The sequence below is a fragment of the Hetaerina americana genome, unplaced genomic scaffold (genome assembly GCF_022747635.1).
Source record: "Hetaerina americana unplaced genomic scaffold, ioHetAmer1.1.p SCAF_2, whole genome shotgun sequence".
NCBI lineage: Eukaryota > Metazoa > Arthropoda > Insecta > Odonata > Calopterygidae > Hetaerina > Hetaerina americana.
In genome coordinates, this window is record NW_027286763.1 from 83,835,916 (window position 1) to 83,857,399 (window position 21,484).

General features: G+C 38.1%; 1 protein-coding gene across 1 annotated transcript in view; it reads left to right on the forward strand.

Moving 5' to 3' along the window:
• The window catches only part of LOC139688157 (vitelline membrane-like protein), a 34,658-nt gene extending 13,751 nt beyond the window's left edge, over nt 1–20,907 (forward strand). The window contains exons 3-4 of the mRNA XM_071585584.1: nt 18,409–18,546; nt 19,587–20,907. Coding sequence (XP_071441685.1) covers nt 18,409–18,546; nt 19,587–20,687 — 1,239 coding nt within the window. The 3' untranslated portion in view covers nt 20,688–20,907. The remainder of the gene's footprint in view (nt 1–18,408; nt 18,547–19,586) is intronic.
• Nucleotides 20,908–21,484: the final 577 nt, after the last annotated feature.

Below are 21,484 nucleotides of genomic sequence, written 5' to 3' on the forward strand. Positions count from 1 at the left end.
TGTTCTATTTTCATTAGATAGATTTGAGGACATATTATTATTTAAAACAGTGTAGTAGAACTAATTTTTATTCAATGGAGTAGGGATATAAATGATGAATAAATTGTAATATTTGTGAAGTCATACCTCGAAAGAAAATATGAAACAGTAAATGGGCGAGATCCGCAGTAATATGGATTAGAAGGCATTGTTTTAGATTGGATAAGATATTAATGACATTAAAGAGTTCAAGTAACAAAAATTGAGACGTAAATAAAAATTAAGAAACAATATAGATATTAGTAATTACGTAAGTACGTTAGCGTGGGTTTTATTTGTACTGCACATTAAAAAAGTTTTATTTTTTCTTCATTGAAAATGCGCGAAAAAGATATTTTTATCAATATGATGACTGATGCTATGGAGTATGTAACTGGTAAAGAGTAGTTGATCATTTGCAGCGAACTAAATAAAGAAATAAACTGAACAAATGATTTCAAGTAAATATGTGAAAAATAAATTTTATCATTTCTTACATTGTGTTGATATCCATTCAAATAGAAATCTAAAAGAGGTGTTAAAAAAACACTACCATAGGAGGTGGGTCATTAATGCTTATTAGACAAAAGGTCTGATATTAGAATACTAAATAGATGTTAAATACCTAAGCTAATTCCGTCTTAAGGTTGAAAACCATGTCAATTAGGCATTTAAGAAAATTTTTAAAAAGATATGCTATCTAAGGTAATGTTCATCAATGTAAACAGGTATGTGATAGACAAACCGGTAATTGACCCTTATTTTTATAGCTGAAACTAGTCTCTTTGATATGAGCTATGGAAATATAAAAATGATGTAGATATTGCAATCAAGGATTACTTGAGAATACCAAACCATATATATTATATTGAACCACAATAATGTATTAAGAAAACGACAGCGTACATATATATTATACTATAATCAACCCAATGGTTAGTTCGATAGATAAAGGTAGAATCCAACCAAAATAAACCCAACTTACCTTTCAAATAGAAATGTTATAGAGCAAATACCTTCCAGAACGATATGTGAAAAAATAACGTCAACGGCTGAAAGACAATTTATCAAGGAAATTACAGGGCTCTCAGATTGAATACGTACAGGGAGTGGGAATTGTGTTGTTTGCATGCTTCTTATTTTTTATCTGTTCACTTAAAGGACTTAATTGACCATGGCGATTCGCAATCTTCAAACGCCACCACTTTTTGCCTTATATCAAGTGGTAATCCGGCTCGTCATGTTTGCATCACTTCACGCGTACCCCTCGCCGATGGCATGCACCATCTACCTATAATACTGCTCTAAGTTTCACAGAGAGATTAAAGGCTCATTCTAAAATTCACAGCCATCGCCGTTAGTGCTGATTTCATTTTCAAAACAAAACCGGGGCAGCAGCCATGTATAGTATCTCGGAACGTTTAGCGGTGGAGTTCTGCGGCGCTGCTTCCTTTCCGGCAGTAAATTGACCATGGCCACTCTTAATACGTATGAGAGACGGGTGATAAATTAATTTATTTTTACAGCATATACAGCCTGTGATTTGCATAAGCACATACCTAAGCGAATGAAACGGATCCAAAAATTTTAAAATTAATAAATTATTTGTTTGTTTACTATATGTTATTCAAGAGTGATGCATGAAATATTTTGGCAAAAATTAATATGCCAATTTTAACAGCTAAGCTCTGTGTCGTTTGGTCAAGAAATGGGTATTGCAGTATTTGCACATTCGTAATCTATTACCAGGCATATTACATCATTATATTAATATTTCAAATCAAACGAACACTTTCTATAGAAAAATTCCTTGATTCTCGTTTTTATTTTATGTGAGATTCAAGATTATAATGCGAAGGTTATTTTTTTCCTAATCTCCAATCTGTGAGAGAAAACTTTGGCATGTGACCTATATTCGTAAATATATATTATTATATGACAAAAGGAAATTTTTATTATCCTTAAGTTGGGCTAACATGAGTTAAGAATTGGCAATAAAAGCCCACTTAAGAACAGAAAACCTTTCACATCTATGTAATTTCGTCTATTTTTCGTGATTTCCCGTCAGTAACCGCACCAGGTGTTGGTCCATAAACTCTTATTTATTACTGTACAAGCACCGTATGAAGAAGCCGTTATGTCGAATTACCGTATTTTCCCATCGATAACGCGCACCCAGAACTTTGTAGTTGTCATGAATTTGTAAAGATATCGCGGGTCCAGGGCCTCGTAGTTATCTTGAACGTGTATAAAAGCCGCGCATGAGTGTGTGTGTAACATTTATATTGTGTGCAAAAATACGTCAATATCCATATACTAATAGATGGTAACAACCAATTAATACATAGAATCATAATTGCCTGTGGCTATATCTATCGTAGGTATACAGTAGATTAGAGCCAGGTGATTGAACTTAATTCCAAACAACAGAAGGATCAAAAAATAAAAAATAATACGACTATTTACAAGCAACATAATATGCCGCCTTATTGCTTTTTCGCTATGATTCGTATGTCGTAACGAGACATAGGTTTGTGTGCCCTTTTTATTTGCTGTTTAAATTTACTTTCAGCAAATCAAATAAAAAAAATAGAGATTGAATGAAATACAATTTTCTTGTTTTACTTGCTTTACTTCGCTTCGTTAGTATTGGCGCCCTGCTGTTCTATGCCCCCTCCAAGTTACATGAAAGTACAGCCTACATAGTGGTTGTTTCAAATCTGAGTTGAGTTAAGTTTTTGTAATTTAACATTTTCTCAAGAAAATTACCCAAGGAGAGGAAAATCGTATACAACGATGTTTGAGCTGAAAGTCATCAATTTTTCGAAAGAAAAAGGAAATCGCGAGGCTGCCATTCGGAGAGTGAACTCGGTGATGTGCCTGAAGAGATAAATAAATGCACTTAATTCATTTAATTGTGATTCAGGCGACGAATTTCTTGGATTCGAGTGATCTATCTATCCTATCATATATACGTACGAGTATATAATACGACGTACTCTACGTATACGTGAAGTACTATGCATTAGAATAAAAAAGCACTACATATTAGAATAAATGAAGTATATAAATTATATGTTTCTTCTTTTCCTCATGGATTTATGAGATGAAATCACTGTAAAAGTATCACATCTGTATAAAATAGAATGACTTTAGAAAGGCATACTTCCAGACTAATTTGTTTTTTCAATACTCTTCTATAAATTATTGTGTACATAGGTCTGTAAATGTTTGGAATTTTTTCAATTTTCATTACATGACGCGCATCGTCATTTTTATTTCGATCATTTTAGCATTTTTGTATAGATAACGTGCGCGTTACCGATGGGAAAATACCGATGGGAAAATAATAATAAAGATTAAATAAACAGGAGAATCAATTATTACGTATAATCAAGAAACCGAAATTTATAAAATGAGACCCGATATCATTTTCATTACATTTCAAAGATTTAATACTAATTCACAGTTCTTAAATACACATAAATAATAAACAATCATTTTCGTGCGCCACATACTCGTTGCTAAGGCCACCATTTTCTAATTTTCAATCTCGCACCTTTACCGAAAAACTGCAGCTAATAGAGAGCATACCATTCAGTAGGTTCCACGGTAAGAAACGTCATAGGGCGTCAACCACTAAGACGTCATATTTATCAGCCGCACGGTTCCCCCATTTGATATCTAAACTAGCCTAAAGTACTTTGTATACATATATATTTCTATATATATATATATATACATACATAAATATATATACATATATATATATATATATATATATATATATATATATATACACATATACACATACATACATATATATACATATATATATATATATATATATACATATATATATACATATATATATATATATGCATGTGTGTGTATGTATATGTATATGTATGTATGTATATATATATATATATATATATATATATATATATATATACACATACATATACATACACACACATGCACACATATCCACGTCGTGTATTTTTCCGCGAGCAACCCTCTTTTCGGAAAAGTAGCCGGGGCAAGATAGAGAAATGCCGTTAATACGCCACGTTCCATAAAGTTCAGTAAGAGACGACCTCTATCCCATTTACCTATCCTACCCCAAAGGTCGTGAGGTTCAAAATGAATCATTTCAGAGGACAAGGTCAAGTGCGTGAACCGGCGTCTATCTTCGTCTCTCTTCTACCCTTCGCCCGAAGAATGAGAGTCGCACAAGGCCGAGTGCTTCAAATTCTCTTTCTGAGCCCGAGAAGCTCCGCGGGCGGGAGAAGGAGAGGTGAAGGAAGCCGTTGGGGGTCCATGGTGACGATAGGCCCATCTCTTTCTCTTCCATTTCAATGCATAGGTTAAATAGAGCGGTGAGCCATAGTCAGCCACAAATTTCTTGAAAGATATTCTTAGGAACTATTTCTAGACTACTCTTGGCCAAAGAATCGGGGCACTTGGTTGCTTTAAGCATCGCAGATCTCAGTGTAAATTAATTTTTCTGGATAGCTCAAGGGGTTAAGGGCATTCGCCCGGCAAGTGGAAAGATCCGGAGTTCAAGTCCCGGTCTAGGATATATTTTTACACTTGTGATTTTCCTGATTCCGCCTTCCCCACCTCTACTGTGTTCGTCCTTTATATGTGCTCCTATCCCTTTTCCTTATATCTATTTCTACGTGAATGAGTATTTGTTCGCCGTTTGGTGGGATTTCGTGTTTGAATATATATATATATATATATATATATATATATATATATATATATATATATATATATATATATATATATATATATATATATTTCTTCGAAATGGAACGCTCTTCGGCGACGCACAAATATATAAAAACACAGATGTAGATTTTTAAAACATAGAAGCACATAGAAAGGACGTATATATATATATATATATATATATATATATAAATGGCGTCAGGGGGCTGTAGACTTCACACACAAGAGGAAAGGACAGTAGGGAAAGTAATCATACAACATAATAAAGGATAGGTACAGAATCGGGGCACTTGGTGACATATCCTCCAATTCCTACGATTTGGAAGCTTAGGGCGGGGACCATCTTCATACATACCGCGAAACCAAGGAGTGGTTTATGGAAGGGGAAAACATAACCCTGCACTAACCGAAAAGACAATGAGTATGAAAGTGACAGCAATTTTTGAGATAGTGATGATTAAGCTGTATTCGTAAAATTAATTGTTTTACCAATTCTATTCTTTACACGTATTATCTTCAGCAAAATCCTTCTATCAAGAGTCTTAATCATCACCTGTGACCCAGAGATGAAGCTGTTATACTCAGACCGCGTTGTAGGATGAAACACTCAGGTTAAACAAAGGATAAAATCATGATCTATCTGTCAAAGAATCTTTGGAATAAGGTTTGCTTAAAATCTAAAAAGAAAATATTGAATAAAAGTTGAAACCTAGGTCGTGAATAATAAAATATACGCGGAAGAACAAATATTTTCTTTCCCGATCGCTGATCGGGACCATATAACCATTTCTGTCTGCGTAATGAGGCAAATTCCAGCTAAATATGTAGATAACTATGATCACTAAATCCCTGCTATCAAATTCAGATTGCATAAAATGAAAGTAACCTTTGCTTTACCATTGGCAGCGAAAATATTGAAAGCGAATCCGAACAAATGCGTTTAGGATTAGGAGAAAATTATTTGAAATCACGAAAAATTTGGTAAGATAGAAAACCATGCTGTAGAAAAATGGAGTGACAGTGCAATCTAAAAGGATGTCAAATCATAGTATGACAAATGGGCAAGGAGAGAAACTTCGAAATGAATTGGGAAACAAAAAATAGAATTTCATGATAGAGTAGCGGATAGAACACATGACGAAAAAACGGAAAGTATTCTAACGTGGTCACTGACTCCGTATTCTCTCAACTTAAGGGCTGGATTATTTCTAGGGGTATCATAGATCATTCATCCAGGAGTCCATAGATCGAATAGTGTAAAAACAGCCCCCTATATCCCCCCCAAAGTAATATTATGGTAAATGGTATTCGAAGAGGGAGAGAAAGTGTACTCGTATAAATGCCAAGTGAGCTCCAATCACCTCTTATCTCGACAACCTTCAGATTGTTTGTTGACAATAGAATCTTTGCTGAACATGGAGCATTAAACTCACAATTTAATCGCAAATGTTATCACTCTTCTAGAATCTCTTCACACCAACCGCTGATCCTATTACCAACTGCTCACATAACCATGAGCAAAAACCTGTGAACTTAAACGTTTTTGTAATACCTAATGGAAATAAAGGATATTTGTTCGAACTACGCACCACGTAAATGTATATGTGATGTGCGTACATATACTAACCTTTCGATTGCTTTTGCTGTTTACTTGTTTTTCTGCGCCCTGTCGATAGCATAACCGGTCACGCGGTTCATTATGACATTATCCTTCTACTTTTGTTGATATTTCTGAAGTGGTAATTTTACAAGTCTTAACGGAATATAATCAATTTATTTTTTACGACCAAAATAGATTACTTTTGTACTCAGGATACGGAGGTGGCCAATAAAACTTCGAAAAGTAAAGTGGAAGTATTTGGCATAAAAGCGAGTGGGCTGGTGCTCGAACAACGTATGTTGTTACGAATACCCCTGGAGTATTGAAAAATATTCGCATGTATACTTCCACTATACGTTTTTTGATTAAATACGAAGGCTATCCAGAAAGTAACTTACGTCAAGCTATAAAAAATACACAGGAATAGATACAGAGGTTTTTTAATCCCAAAATTACTCTCTCTACTATTTTTCTATGTGTTTGCTAAACAGATTTAAACATTTTTCATATCTTTGAACTATTTTTTACATTCCTTCAGCATAACATTCTGCTGGCTGAGATCGCAGCCAACCGATGGCAGCATCTCTTGAAGTTCCTCGTCGAGACAAGCACAAAACATGCAGTAGCCTAACTCTTCAGTCGTGTTTCCATGCAACAAGAGTCATAGACTTTTGCGGAAAACTTTCTAAATATTAACTATATCGTAAAACGCCGGTTTTAACGAACCTTTTTGTCAATTTACACGTGAAACTCATTGTTCACCATAGATGGGCGGCCACTTTTGTCATCATGGACATTTATGTTCACTCTTAAACGAATGACAATACTGACGCGCTACTCTTGTCACTCATTTCTTTTGGTCCCTTCAAAGCACAAATTTCCCGATGAATGTCAGCAGTTCGGAAGTTATTTTATCAGTAAAAACTTATCACTCGATAATCGATCCATCGCATTGTTCATTTTGACTCGCTACTGTAACCAAGCGACAAGCGGCACGACCTTCCAACCACTGCAGCTCGAGGCGTACTAACCCACTGTGTGCGTCAATACAGCGACCATTCGGCTCCCTCCGCTACTTCTCACGCTACACGAAAATGGAGGTTACTTTCTAGACTAACCTTGTACAATCAAACATGCAGAATGTTCATGTGAATTCTCGGGTGTTCAGGGAAATACTTCGACTCAATGCTTCATTCAGGGTGACGAGGTAATCGAGTAGCATCATAATAGCTCTGGATATCCTCATGCTCAAAAGATGAGTCTGAACGAACGAACGGACAAACGAAACAACAAAACGGACGAACGAACGAACAAAAGATAACGTCTAACTTCACCCTGAAGACGATGGCAGAGTCAGCCTTCGAAACGTCGGTGTACTGCAACCTGACCCGGTGGGAAACCCGAGAGAACTTCTTGGATAACTGAGTCATTCGCCCGATTAACATTTATTCTTCGAGGCACTGATTAATTAATTCTGAGACTAATGTATGCATTCAAGTTATTATTAATTCGTTAAAATTCGTAATTAAAGGTTTCTATATATATATATATATATATATATATATATATATATATATATATATATATATATATATATATATATATATATATTACTATTTATATGGAATAACGCTGCTCCAAAAACTTCGGCATCGCGTTCCGTGACGTGGGTCGAGCGTGGAGGTTCGCGTTAACAGAGCTCCTCACTACACCACAGCTCAGAGCCGACTGCCTTTTTCAGCGTCGCTTGCCAACATATCCCCCTCCAATCGCAGCCCGTCAGAGCGGTGCTGGGCGCGCCTGGAGCGGCGCGCCCAGCCCAGGAGTCAGTACACTTATTTTCCGGACGAACCCTGTATATATATATATATATATACCTATAAATATAGAAACCTGAACGAATTAATAATGACTTGAATAATGCCAGCATCATTGTATTCTTATGACTTCTCGAATTCAAAATAATTTTTCACGGTTCACTGGAAGTCCCACCGATTTGTTTGAAATATTTAAAGTAAACCTTTTTTCACTGTACCTACTCTGCACTACAGTAAAACTAAAAGGCACGAGGGGCATGTGTGTATCATGTCTGTGAACCAGTAATCATCACTTCTCCTAAACATACCCATCAATCTTCTGATAAACACTTACGTACTGGTAGGTAGTCAAAAATTCAGCGAGCAGCCATTGTTTTTCATTACCAATACTTTAAACGGAGAAAAATTATCAATTTAATGCACTCTGCTAAGTGAAGCAGGACTCCTTCAAGGGATCACCTACTCGTATGCCAACTAATGAATTTAATATCAAATAATCCCGTCCAAGATGAACTATTGTGTAAAATGACCTAAGGTGACGCCATATTTTTCAAAATGTGAGCTGAATGCGAAATAAAAATCTAGTAATGAAAATCCAAACAGACGTTAGAACGCGCAGTAATGGGAAAAAAACCAAGGCAGCAACTTTATAATATCCTCTTCTCTATCTACAAAGATACCTCTTATCGTTATCGAGATGATATAACCGGAGAAGAAGGTGCTTAATACGAGGACGTAAAGATAAACATGACTTTTATTTTTCTTTATTTCTTTGATTTTTCACCAAGTTTCCCCCTTCAATCAAAATGTTTGATACTTTCTTGACCTGACTGACTTAAAAGGAATAATATCCATGCATGTGAGAGCCGTTTATCGAGATAAGTACTAACACGTAAAAGTGAAAAATCAATTTGACAATAATTTATTGAAAATGGATTGAGCCATTAGCACAAATCAATCATCATTAATACCAAACCTGAACATTTTTCACATAATGAAAACCATAATTGAAGGAATCAAAGAGAATAAGAATTACAGATGAAGACTAATACAGTATATTATGAGACTCAGGCGATAGAAAATTTAACCGCAAGGAACTTGAAAGAAATGAAGATGTTGGTAGGGAATGGGATTACTTGTAGTGTTGCTACTAATAGTAATTTATTTTAAAATTATGTATTTATCCTCATCGAAGCATGCCTATGAGACAATATTCTATAGGCATTACGCGCCATTTTAATTTATCCGAAAAAAGTGTTTCGACAGGATTGGCGGTTTTGGTAAGAGAAAAACTTCCGGATTAACAACCATCTCTGGGGTGGCCCGGAGTGAGTGGATAACTATTTCCAAAAAATTGGGCGCGTGTGCACTCAAACGCGCAGACGTGAGGGAAACTAGTTCCCATTTGTCGTAACAGATTACCCTCAGCAAAAGAACGACGCGAAGACATGAAATAGTACCATCCACTCCAAGCCGCCGCTGCAATGGGGAGAAAAATATAGCGTAACGGTAAATGAAGCGGGAGGACAGATCAGTCTTGCGGTGCGATCAATTATGAACGAGTGTTTCAAGTTTCATTCTTACACGAGTAACCATGAAGCATGAATGTACGAAGGCAGCCAAGAGGAAAACACTCCCATCTCGACACGCGCAGGCACCTGAAACGCTATGATCAGGTGAACCACTTCAAAAATCTCCACTCCAGGGGCCCCGTCAAAACGTAGATATTTGTTGGAGATAGTCGGCGAACCGGGAAATCAATTCGCGATTTATCCCCGGCCCTAGTGAAAGCGATCCTCTAAAACCTTCAACGTTTAATGCTTCAATATCGATGAAATGTTACGCGTTCTACTCTGAAGTCGCAACCGTAGACTGTGAAATGTTCACCGACGCAAATCCCGCGTTATGAAGTGCAAACGTAAATTCCTCAGTTCAGAGGATTCATATTATGGCTCGCTTATTGATATCACTCGTCACCAGAGATTCACTTAATTTCGCGAGGTAGCATTTCTTCTCCCACCATAAAGCTTTAGATGCGTAATGTATATTGAGGATTAAAATGGCGATAAAATGAGAAAAAGAATATCACAATCGAATTACTTTTTAGATTATTACTTCATGGAGAAACTTTTAAAAAAATTGTTTAAAGTATCTTTACAAAAATGTTACATTTATGTGATTATTTTTACTTTTTATGCCTTTTCGCTGTGTATGTATACATACCTTCAGCTCAAAGCTAATCTTATAGAAAGAATTATTATTTAAATAAATACTCTATTTTAGAGATAAATACTCGTAGTAGAAAGTGCAGCAAATATCATAAATAGGCCATTAAAACTAATGCAAACTTTGGGTGTACCTTCAATACCTCCCATCTAATCGATACTCAGCAAAACATTTGGTTATTCATTTTAATACCTATTATTGATAAAAGGAGTTTGATTAATGGGTTCATAAACCGTTAAAAACTGCTGTAAAGGCAATATTTATTCTTGCCACTGAAACGTACATGCATTAAAAAGTAATTATGTATGTATTTTAACTAACACAATTACTTAACACCTCGTAAATATTTTAATTAAATATGAAATATTTCTGACAGGTATAGCTTTGTGGATAATGTATTATAGAATAAAATGAATAATACTTTGTGCAAACAGTATTGCTTAACAACCCCCTGACAAACCATTCAGGCTTAGTGGAACCTGAATGATTCACGCTTTTTTGAAATGTTTCATTTCTCTCTAATATTATAGAGTCAATGACATAGAATAAACTGAAAATTGTAGTGTCAACTGAGACAAAATAATTGAAGTTTTTGTATTGCAAAATAAAGGGAAGTGTACAGGAATCTCTCTTGATACTATTATTTATCCATTAAAGGTATGTAGCTTTGGGTCGGTCCCTAAAATATATTATGTATTTCGTTTAGCCCTCTTGTTTGCCCTAAATTATTTCCTTCTTCAGTTCTACATACTACTTGGCTTCAAACCGTCTAATACCTTATTATTCTTAAATGCCTACAGCTCGTCCTTTTAGTATTCCGCTTGCCTAAAATTTGCAGGTCCATCACGACCTTTAAATCTATTCATGCTCCTCGCAATATTTTCTCCACCCAAATTTTCTGACTCCGTAGGATTTCAAATAGTCCCTTAATCTCTTCTCCTATCACTTTTAAACATTTGATCTCAGTCTCCCTCTCTTAACACCATAAAATTATTACCAAAAGACCAAGAAATTTTTATGACTTTTTATCAACTTTGAACATAAAATCAGTTGAAATTGTACCTGATGGTGCAGCAAGTTGGTGAGCGGCGAAGTGCTTAAAATAAAGTAAAATTACAAACTCCTTTAATAGGAACATCACACATTTGCACGAAGTGAAGCCTGAAAGTCTAAAGTACATATATCAATTTAAATTTTGTATTTCAACTACAAATTTAAGGCACAGGATGAAAACCTCATAAAATGTAATTTTCTCCACTGTCTTACTATGATGCCAGCTCATTATACCATTACGTTTTGCATACAAGTAAATTTAAAAGTATGAGCCATGACTACATAATTTATTAATAAAAATAGATCGGTAACTCGTACTTGTACCATCAAGTTATTTGGGCACATAATCCAACTCAGAAGTCACCAATAGAAAGGAAAACAGTAAAATCAGGTGGTGTTCGTATGATCCGTGTATTTTGAGAAAGCGTTCGAAATTATTATTATTACTTACACAATTACGTTGCAATTAGGCGAATTTCCTGGTGGCAACGGTCAAGTTAGGTCAAAGATAACTCTTACAACGAAAATTAAATACGAACACATATAAAAACAGATAAGAGACAAAATATTTTTACATACAATCACACTTCCACATCACATACAAACAAACTTCCACATCACATACAAAATGCCGTCCACATCACATACAAACAATATTTTCACAACTACAATGAAGTTTATTACCCAGTGGCTGCTTTACATTTCAACTTAAAACTTCTAAAATTGGATGGAAAGGGATCAAAAAATCTCCAGGCAGCTGGTTCCAATGAATTATAGTTCTGTTTAAAAAAGAGTATTTTTTCTTGTTTGTTTTTTGAGTCCTTATTTTTATTTTGAAGCTATGGTCGTTTTTTCCCTTAAAGTTAGGCTTTTCTATCCCTTGCCATAAATCTTCCCACGCTTCGTCCTTTTTAACAATACTATACATCGCGCTTAACCTACTCCTTTTTCTTCTATTTTTTAAACTCTCCTATTTCAGTACGTCTAACATTTCTGTGACACTATCCGTTCTTTTGTACCTTCCGAGTACATATCTTGCTGCCTTTCTTTGAACTTTTTCTATCTTTTTAATATGTCCCACCTCATATGGATCCCATACTATGGAGGAGTATTCTAGGATACGGATAACCAGTACCCTTTCTTATTCTAGGATAGGGATAACCAGTGCTTTTTCTTTTGTGGCTACGCTACTTCCTTTTAAATTTCTCATCACCCAATGCAATACTTTAAATGCCTTCCGTGTCAAATTATCTACTTGGACTCCCCACCCAAGATCCCTAGTTAAATAAATGCCTAAATATTTGCATTGACTGGTATATGGGATTCTTTCTCCAAAGAGGGTGTAAATTTCCTTTTCTGCATTCTTTTTATTTGAAAAATTTATATACTTACTTTTTCTTATATTAATGCCCATATTATGATTTGTAACCCAGTCACCAAGGCGATCGATGTCATATTGTAGTATTACGTGGTCATTTACATGCTCTATCTGTCTGTATATAATGCAGTCATCAGCAAAGAGTCTTATTTGGGAATGTAAATTGTATGGTAGATCGTTTACGTAAATTAGGAAGAATAATGGCCCTAGAACACTGCCTTGTGGAACTCCTGCTAATACGCTCGCCTCATTTGAAAATGTATCCCCTAATTTTACTTTTTGAGTTCTGCCTCTAAGAAAATTTTTTATCCATTGTTTTACCCTCAAGTCCAATGGTAACGAATCCAACTTTAACAATAATTTATCGTGAGGCACTCGGTCAAAAGCTGCCGAAAAATCAACAATTACTGCATCCACCTCCTTTCCTTCGTCTATTGCGTCGCCGATATATTGACTTAATCCCAAAAGCTGCGTTTTACACGAGTATCCCGTTCTAAACCCATGTTGGTGTTTGAATAGCCATCTATCTCTTGCCCACCATTCCCGAATGTAGTCAGCGATTCTTTTTTCCATTATTTTGCAAACAACTGAGGTTATGCTGACCGGTATATAATTGTTGGCAATTGTTTTATCCCTTTCTTGAAAATTGGTGTAATATTTGCTTTTTTCCAATCATTGGGCAAGGTATCATTATTTAAAGTTACTTTGAATAGATGGCACAGGTACAAAGCTATTGCGGTATCACCCAGTTTTAGATTGTCATTTGAGATATTATCCGGCCCCACTGACTTATTTTTCCTCATCCTCCTTATTTAGTAAACTGAGAAAAATTAATGAGCTTTTCTCAGTATATAGGAGGTAATTGGAGATATAGTTAATTTGTTATTGCGTCCAATAAATTGGGAATAGAAAGTTATATCAAATTATGTACTCTTGTTCATTTCTAGCGCTGAATTTCAAAGGGCACCCCATACAGTGAGGTCAATCATGTTAGGACCATTTTCCACGAAATTAAGTCACAAAACAGGTATATGTAACGGAGTAAGTGGAACTATTTACCTATCTTGAAATGTTTGGACCAAGATGGTCTAAGAATAAGAAGTATAACCGCGCTAGACATAGAAGCTACAGGGAAGGTATCGATGACGTATGAGGACATTAAGGATGCTAAGAAAAGGCTATTAAAAACTTTACCTGTAATTTGAAGCGTGATTTTGTGCAGCGCGAAAATTTGGCTGTTGAAGTAAGACCATATGCGTAGTTTTGTGACTTTTGAGATATGGATACAGCATAAGGATAGTAAAGGTACGAGTCTATTGGGCGAGAAAAAATAAAGGAAGAAATACTGGACCCGGCGAGGAAGAAGAGAGATTCATTGTGAGAAATCCAAAGGAGGCAGTAAAGATGAATTCAGAGCATTTAGCGATGGAATACTGAAGACTATGATAGATGAGGGGATGTTAGACAAGCAAGGTAGAGGGAGGAAAAGGATAGATATGTTGGATGGAATGAAGGGAGGAAGGAAGTATGAGGATTTGAAGAATAGTTCAACTTAGTGTGGGGTATCACGTCGTGTATTTAGACTAATCTACAAAATGTCGCGACATTCCGTCGGCGTCCATCCAAAACCTATGTTAAACGATATAACACAATTGATAGTATGAGACAGCTCTATTCTGACGTCGTGGATAATCGGGAAAATAATTCCGAGTAATTCGTGGTGACCTGGTACCACGTTCAAATCCCGATTATACAAGTATATGTGTAACTTCAGTTTGATTCCTGAATACTTGTAACTTCAGTTTGAATCCAACTCCATATATTTTTTCAATGTCCCACCTTTCAACGAGAGGGAAAGGAGCTGGCCCTGGGTAAATCTCACACACTATAACGCTCCTTGCGAGGTGAACTTTAACTTACCCGACAAGCTTGTTCATGATTTTACTTCCCATATACGTATTTCTTTAGCACTCATTTCGTTTCAAAACGATACCATTCATATTTTAGATGACTGCGAATCAGAAGGTTTTCGCATTTCAAAAAAAAGGAAGTGCAACAGATAAAGGGAAGTAAAAACGAGGATGTGCGTAAATATCAATATTCCAGGTCTTGACGTGTTACAAATAAATGCTTGAGTTATTTAAAATTATAATCCATAACTGACCTTGAATATACAGGTAATTCCAAACGTAATAATTCGAAGATAAAAATCAATTGTTTCACCAGGAGGATGTATGAGGCTGCTATAAACCGTTCTGTTAAGTAACTAAATATATTTTTTAATGATTAGTGAGAAATAAAATTGTTGCTAAAGGTACAAAAAGCAGAATCGTTGGTATTGTAATTAATGTATTCTCTGAGTCTACTTAACTATTTAACCTTTCAAAATTAAATTTTCATTACAATAATAGCTCCTTGTATTTTTATGCACTTTAATATTATATTAAATTAATGTAATTCGAGAAAAACAACCGTTTTTATTTATCCATATACTTACAAACTAAACATTACAAAGGTGACACAAATATTTTAATCATGTTTGACCACAAAAATGGAAGGTTAAGTACTTCATAGGAAATTCGCTGAATTATATCGAAATTGGCCGGCACCATTTGCATTTTATAATTTTTTCATGAATAATCTAATCCATTTTCATATGCAGTTATCCTGAGTGGTTTTTATGGGAGGCGACCGACAGCTAAGGTCATTTGCGCTCTTAGGGATGGATGGGAAAGGAAAGGTGGAGAGAAACCCGGCGTCGGCCTACTCTTGTCGAAAAGCGCCAAGGGGTCCGCAGTTCAACGTCCCATCCGACGGACGTCGTACTCACTCAAAGTGCTCTCCACAAAGCACCTCAAGTTGTTATCAGGATACCACTGAAAAATATGTCTCCAGGATTTGAACCCGGGCCCTCTCAGTACATTAGCCTGTACATTAGCCACCGCATCATCCCATTTCGCAGGTTTTTCACACCCCCCTTCTCTTCGTGGGTGTTTTTCCTGCGTGGGTTTTTACTAGTTGAGCAATGCCACGCTCTCCCTAGCTTTTCCCACAAACCTCATTCTTTGCTTAGACTTTCCTCATTGTTATTGTACTCTATCTTCACTGTCATTTAATTTGAGTATTTGAAGGAGTATTCTTAATTTATATATGTATATGTACGTATGTATGGGTGTGTATGTGCGTACTTATGTATGTATTTATGCATGTGTATGAATGCATGTATGTATGTTTTATGTGTGTATATGTATGTGTGTGTGGATATGTATGTATGTGTGTATGTATGTGTATGCATATAGGTATATATGTCTAACGTACTGGCTTCCCACCCTGAGGGCGCGGGTTCAAATCCCGGCGGTGTTGAATATTTTTCAGAGGTATCTCGATCCCTAACTTGAGGTGCTTTGTGGAGGGCACTTTGAGTGAGTACGTCGTCCGTCGGATGGGACGTTAAGCCGCGGACCCCTTGGCGCCTTTCGTAAAGAGTAGGCTAATGCCGACGCCGGGTTTCTCTCCACCCTTCATCCTTTCCTGTCCTTCCCCTATGGCGCAAATGACCTTAGCTGTCGGTCGCCTCCCCTCAAAACTACTACTAGGTATATATGTGTGTGTATGTGTGTGTCTATATATATATGTATATACTTTTTTCTTTTCGATGTGCAAATTTGGATTAATGAATTTATGTCTATCTCTATGTGTTTATGTTTAGATTTGAATGTAACTGTAAGTTTAAATGGCTAATATAATATGTATATGACGATGGGTTAAATGGAAGAAGGGACCATTTGGTCTCAATTTCGCCCAAATAAAGACCGCTATCTATCTATCTATCTATCTATCTATCCTCCGAAGTATCTATTATTAATAATTAATTAATTTTGCTTTTTTGTGTGTGATTGAGGTATACGTGGGTCACTGTTTCCCAAACACTCCCAAATGGCCTAGTGTGTGCTCCCTATCCTACTACCCCTAGGACGGTAGGAGTTTGCATAATTATTTTTAGAAATATCTCGCTTCTCATTACTCCGCATGTGTTGTCAATGTATTTAATTTCTCCAATTCAATTTCAGTAACTTAATAATATGTATACTCTGTAAAAATGATTGTTACAATGTACATGTATCTTTCCTCTAATTAATAGGGTTTTCGCAGGTTTTTCACACCCCCCTTCTCTTCGTGGGTGTTTTTCCTGCGTGGGTTTTTACTAGTTGAGCAATGCCACGCTCTCCCTAGCTTTTCCCACAAACCTCATTCTTTGCTCAGACTTTCCTCATTTTATTGTACTGTTGACTTCACTGTCATTTAATTTGAGTATATGTAGGTGTATTCTTAATTTATATATGTATATGTATATGTATGTATGGTACTTATGTTTGTATTTATGTATGTGTATGAATGCATGTATGTATGTTTATGTGTGTATGTGTATGTGTGTGTGGATATGTATGTATATGTGTAGGTATGTGTATGAATATAGGTATGTATGTGTGTGTATGTGTATGTATGTGTATGTGTGTGTCTATATATATGTATATACTGTTTTCTTTTCGATGTGCAAATCTGTGTTAATGAATTGATGTCTGTCTATATGTATGTATGTGTACATATGACTGTATTTATAAGTTTAATGGCTAATATAATATGTATATGACGATGGGTTAAATGGAAGAAGGGACCATTTGGTCTCAATTTCGCCCAAATAAAGACCACTATCTATCTATCTATCTATCTATCCCGATCCCCGAAGAATTTTAAATTTAATTTAAATCTTAAATCAAGAGACGCTAAGTGATTACATTGCGTGACAAAGCATTAATAAACGATGATAACATAAACTCCCTGACTTTGGATGAATTCGAATGAATGGCGTATAACCTGCCAAACGTCCTCCCATTAACTGCTGAACATGAGAATCAGATTTTAGGGTATCTCTAAACATATTTAATGACACTCTCACCGCAATCGTATCCTCATTCCATTAAAAATTGAAAATCTTTTTGCGCAGATATTCAAAATCGCTGGAGGGACATAATCTTTGTAAAGTCAACTCTAGTTTATCTAGAGTTTATTTAAATGGTCCCACAATCTTTCAACTTAAGCTTAAACAAAACCTATGCATACCAAGGACAAGGTGGATTATACCGAAGCTCACTTAATCTGAAGAACTGAGGATAATGAGAGATTCGGTGCAAGGGACCACCGAAACCTTCTCTTCCGCCAGAAACAATCCCAGAGCAAGGCCGATGGCTTTAATCTCTAGTCCACGAACAAGTTATGGATTAACATTGGAATTGCATGGGATTCTACGGAGATTCCGCGGCGAATGCGCAAATCAAACCCAAGGAACGCCTTTCCTTGCGGTGCGTAACGGAAGACCTACATGTAACAATAGATGAACCTCGGATCTCCGATTCTCTCACCCTTCCACATCTTCCCAACCCCTCACACTTGAGACACACACACACGCAACCGCTCCGAGTCCCCCACGTCCTCCGCGGTGCGCGCCTCTCCGGCCATCCCACTGGCCTCGCCGAGCGCCGGCGACCGCCGCATCGGGTGCCGCGGGTACATAAATACGGGGAGTGCTCGCGGTGGCAGCATCAGACGACGAGGGACCACTGACGGCAGAGGCGGCGGCGGCGTACAGACCGAGAGAAAAAAAAATTCGGGGGAAGGCAGAGAGATCAGCGGAGAGAGCCATGAGGAGTCTCCTGGTGAGTTTCCATTTGCGAGAGCTAGGAAAAAAACAAAAGTCGCTTTTGTAGTTTTAAGCTTCCGGAACCATTCCTTCCGGAAGCGTAGTTCACGCACCGCTCCCACACACACCTCGCGGTAGAGTCGTGGATTCTTAGGGACACGTAACACTAATTTCAATACCGCAACCACCCCAATTGAGTGTAAGCAGAGGGACTCGCAGAAGAGGTATCGGTAAAACGGAGAAAACTTGAAGAAGTAGGAAATGCGTGCGTCTGAACACCTAAAGAATGGAGGGTCGTGCTCCAGAGTAACACATGTAGTGTCATTAGTGGAAAGTGTAGCTTGGTTTGGACCTGAGTGTAGATCACAAAATTCACATCTAGTGAATGATACATTCATGAACACCTACGAAACTTATTTCATCAAACGTCGTCGTATTTTCGCTTTTAATCAGAATATGTTTCCTCTGGAGTAGAAATTTGATGCAAATATTAAAATAATCGTCAGACGTAGATATTGAACAGCTTCTAATATTTTATCAGAGCATTTAAGTTTAACTACTACGTTCAATCGTTCAATAAATACGCTCGGTCAAACCAAAACCCTCTGGAGTTGAAATGCGTGACGGCATGAGCATAGCAGAAGACAAGGGGGTATGGAAGAGCGGAGGGGATTACGGAAGGTGAGGAGGACAAGTGACTAACCGGCAGACTAACCAACAAGAGAAACCCTTTAAAATCTTGTGAGGTCTCAGGGCCACTCGCTTCTCAAATTGAAGATTCTGACCCCCACTCGGCACTCCCGAAGGCCAATCCCTTTGATTCTCGTTAGTCCATCTACGTTTGCAACCATTGATTTCACACAGGTTGTAAGTGGCAGTCTACGCCTAAGAATGAGTTGTTGATGGACCCTGACACTACGCACTACTGTACCTGCAAGCCCTAATTAACATTGCACAAAAAATCTTCAAACCCCACCTCTCACAGGAAAATACCTTAAAATAAACCGAGAGGAATATTTTTTGTGACGATCGCCTTTCAATTATCTCCCTACATAGATTGTTCTTATCGCCGCGGTGGGAGTGACCACGGCAAGACCGACTATCCTGAGTCTAGCCCCCGGAAGAGTGATACATGCACCTCTGGCTTACTCGGCACTGGCCGCACCGGCCTCTGTTGCTGCCCTGCCCATCTCCAGCCAGTACCATGCCCAGGACGAGCTCGGACAGTACTCCTACGGTTACGCCGGCGGTCCCTCCGCCAAGAGCGAGGTGAAAACCTTCGATGGCGTGACCCGCGGAGGTTACTCCTACGTAGACGCCGAGGGCAAGGTGCAGAGCGTCAAGTACGTCGCCGATCCCGTCAACGGATTCCGCGTCACCGCGACCAACCTCCCAGTCGCACCGGAAGCCCTGCCGGTCGAACCCCTGAGGGCCCCGACCCCCGTGGAGGACACCCCTGAGGTGGCCGCAGCGAGGGAAGCCCACCTGGCAGCGTACGAGGAGGCCAGGGCCAAGGCGGAGGCCGCCCCTGAAGAAGCCGCCACAGAGGAGCCTTCTCAGGATGAGGAGAGCGAGGAGGAGCAGACAGAGGAGCCAATGGAAACCGGTGGGTCGTCCTCGGAAGAGGAGACAGGAGGTGTACCCGCAGGCCTCATCACGAGGACCGCCATCGCCTATAACGCTGCCCTTGCGCCGGCCCTGACCTATCGTACCGCCGTGGTGGGAGCCCCCATCTCCTACACCGCCACCGTTGCCCATGCCCCGATAGCCTACCACGCCGCGGTGGCCACACCCGTTGCCGCCTACGCCGCTGCCCCCGGAGCCGCCATCTCCAGCCAGTACCATGCTCAGGACGAGATCGGACAGTACTCTTACGGGTATGCCGGCGGTCCGTCCACAAAGAGCGAAGTTAAGACCTTCGATGGGGTGACCCGCGGGGGATACTCCTACGTCGATTCGGAGGGCCAGGTGCAGAGCGTCAACTACGTCGCTGACCCCTTGCGGGGGTTCCGCGTCTCCGCGACCAACCTCCCGGTCGCCCCTGCCGCTCCAGAGGTCCCCGTGCTCGAGTCCGTGCAGGAGACGGCGGAGGTGGCGGCCGCCAGGGCCGAGCACCTCGCGGCCTACGAGGAAGCCAAGTCCCGCCTCGCGGAGTGAGGAATCGGGTGGTAAAGTCGTCCAGATATTTTCCCCTCTAGTCGAATGGGAGCAAGAACAGTCGTCCCCCACACAGTAAAGCACTGGCCTCTTATGTTTGTGATTCGTTGAGAGCATTGATGCAGATTTCAATATTCGTACTGAGAATTTCTTTGTTGCACTTTTCTGCCCGTTATTATTTACTGGAATGGTATTGATTGAATAAAGAGGTTTTACTCTTCTCATGGATGTTATTATTTGTTTTCGTCATTGAATAATTGAGTATTTTCATCATTAAAAGAACAAAATTCTCAAGAAATATGTGTTAAGATACCAGGATCAGATATAATAGAGTGTAAATTACAGCAATCTATTTTCTTAGATATTGAACAAATATAATGTGTAAAGAATAACATTTGGACACGTTACGTCCAAACCGGTAAATACGAGCAGAAAAGACGTCAGAATTAGCATCGCTGAAAACTTTTAAATTCCTCTTAATAAATGGAAATGCTCAAAAAATGGGAGATTTTTAGCCATTAGCGTACAGTTGATTCATGTATCTTTTTATGATCGGTTTTGAAAATAAACAATTCATCCAATGGGATATTTGTTTGTCTTCAAAAAATAGAATTCGAGTTAATTCCATTTAAATTTCTGGACAACTGACGATTGAGTTGCGCTGAACTTTCTTTTTGTAGAGCTGAAATTTTTGTGAAGTACCTTTCAACCGATGCGCAAACAAATTCCCCAACTTTTGTTGAAGAATGCTACCATCTTCATGTGCAGCATCGTACAACGACACCAATAATCGGTAG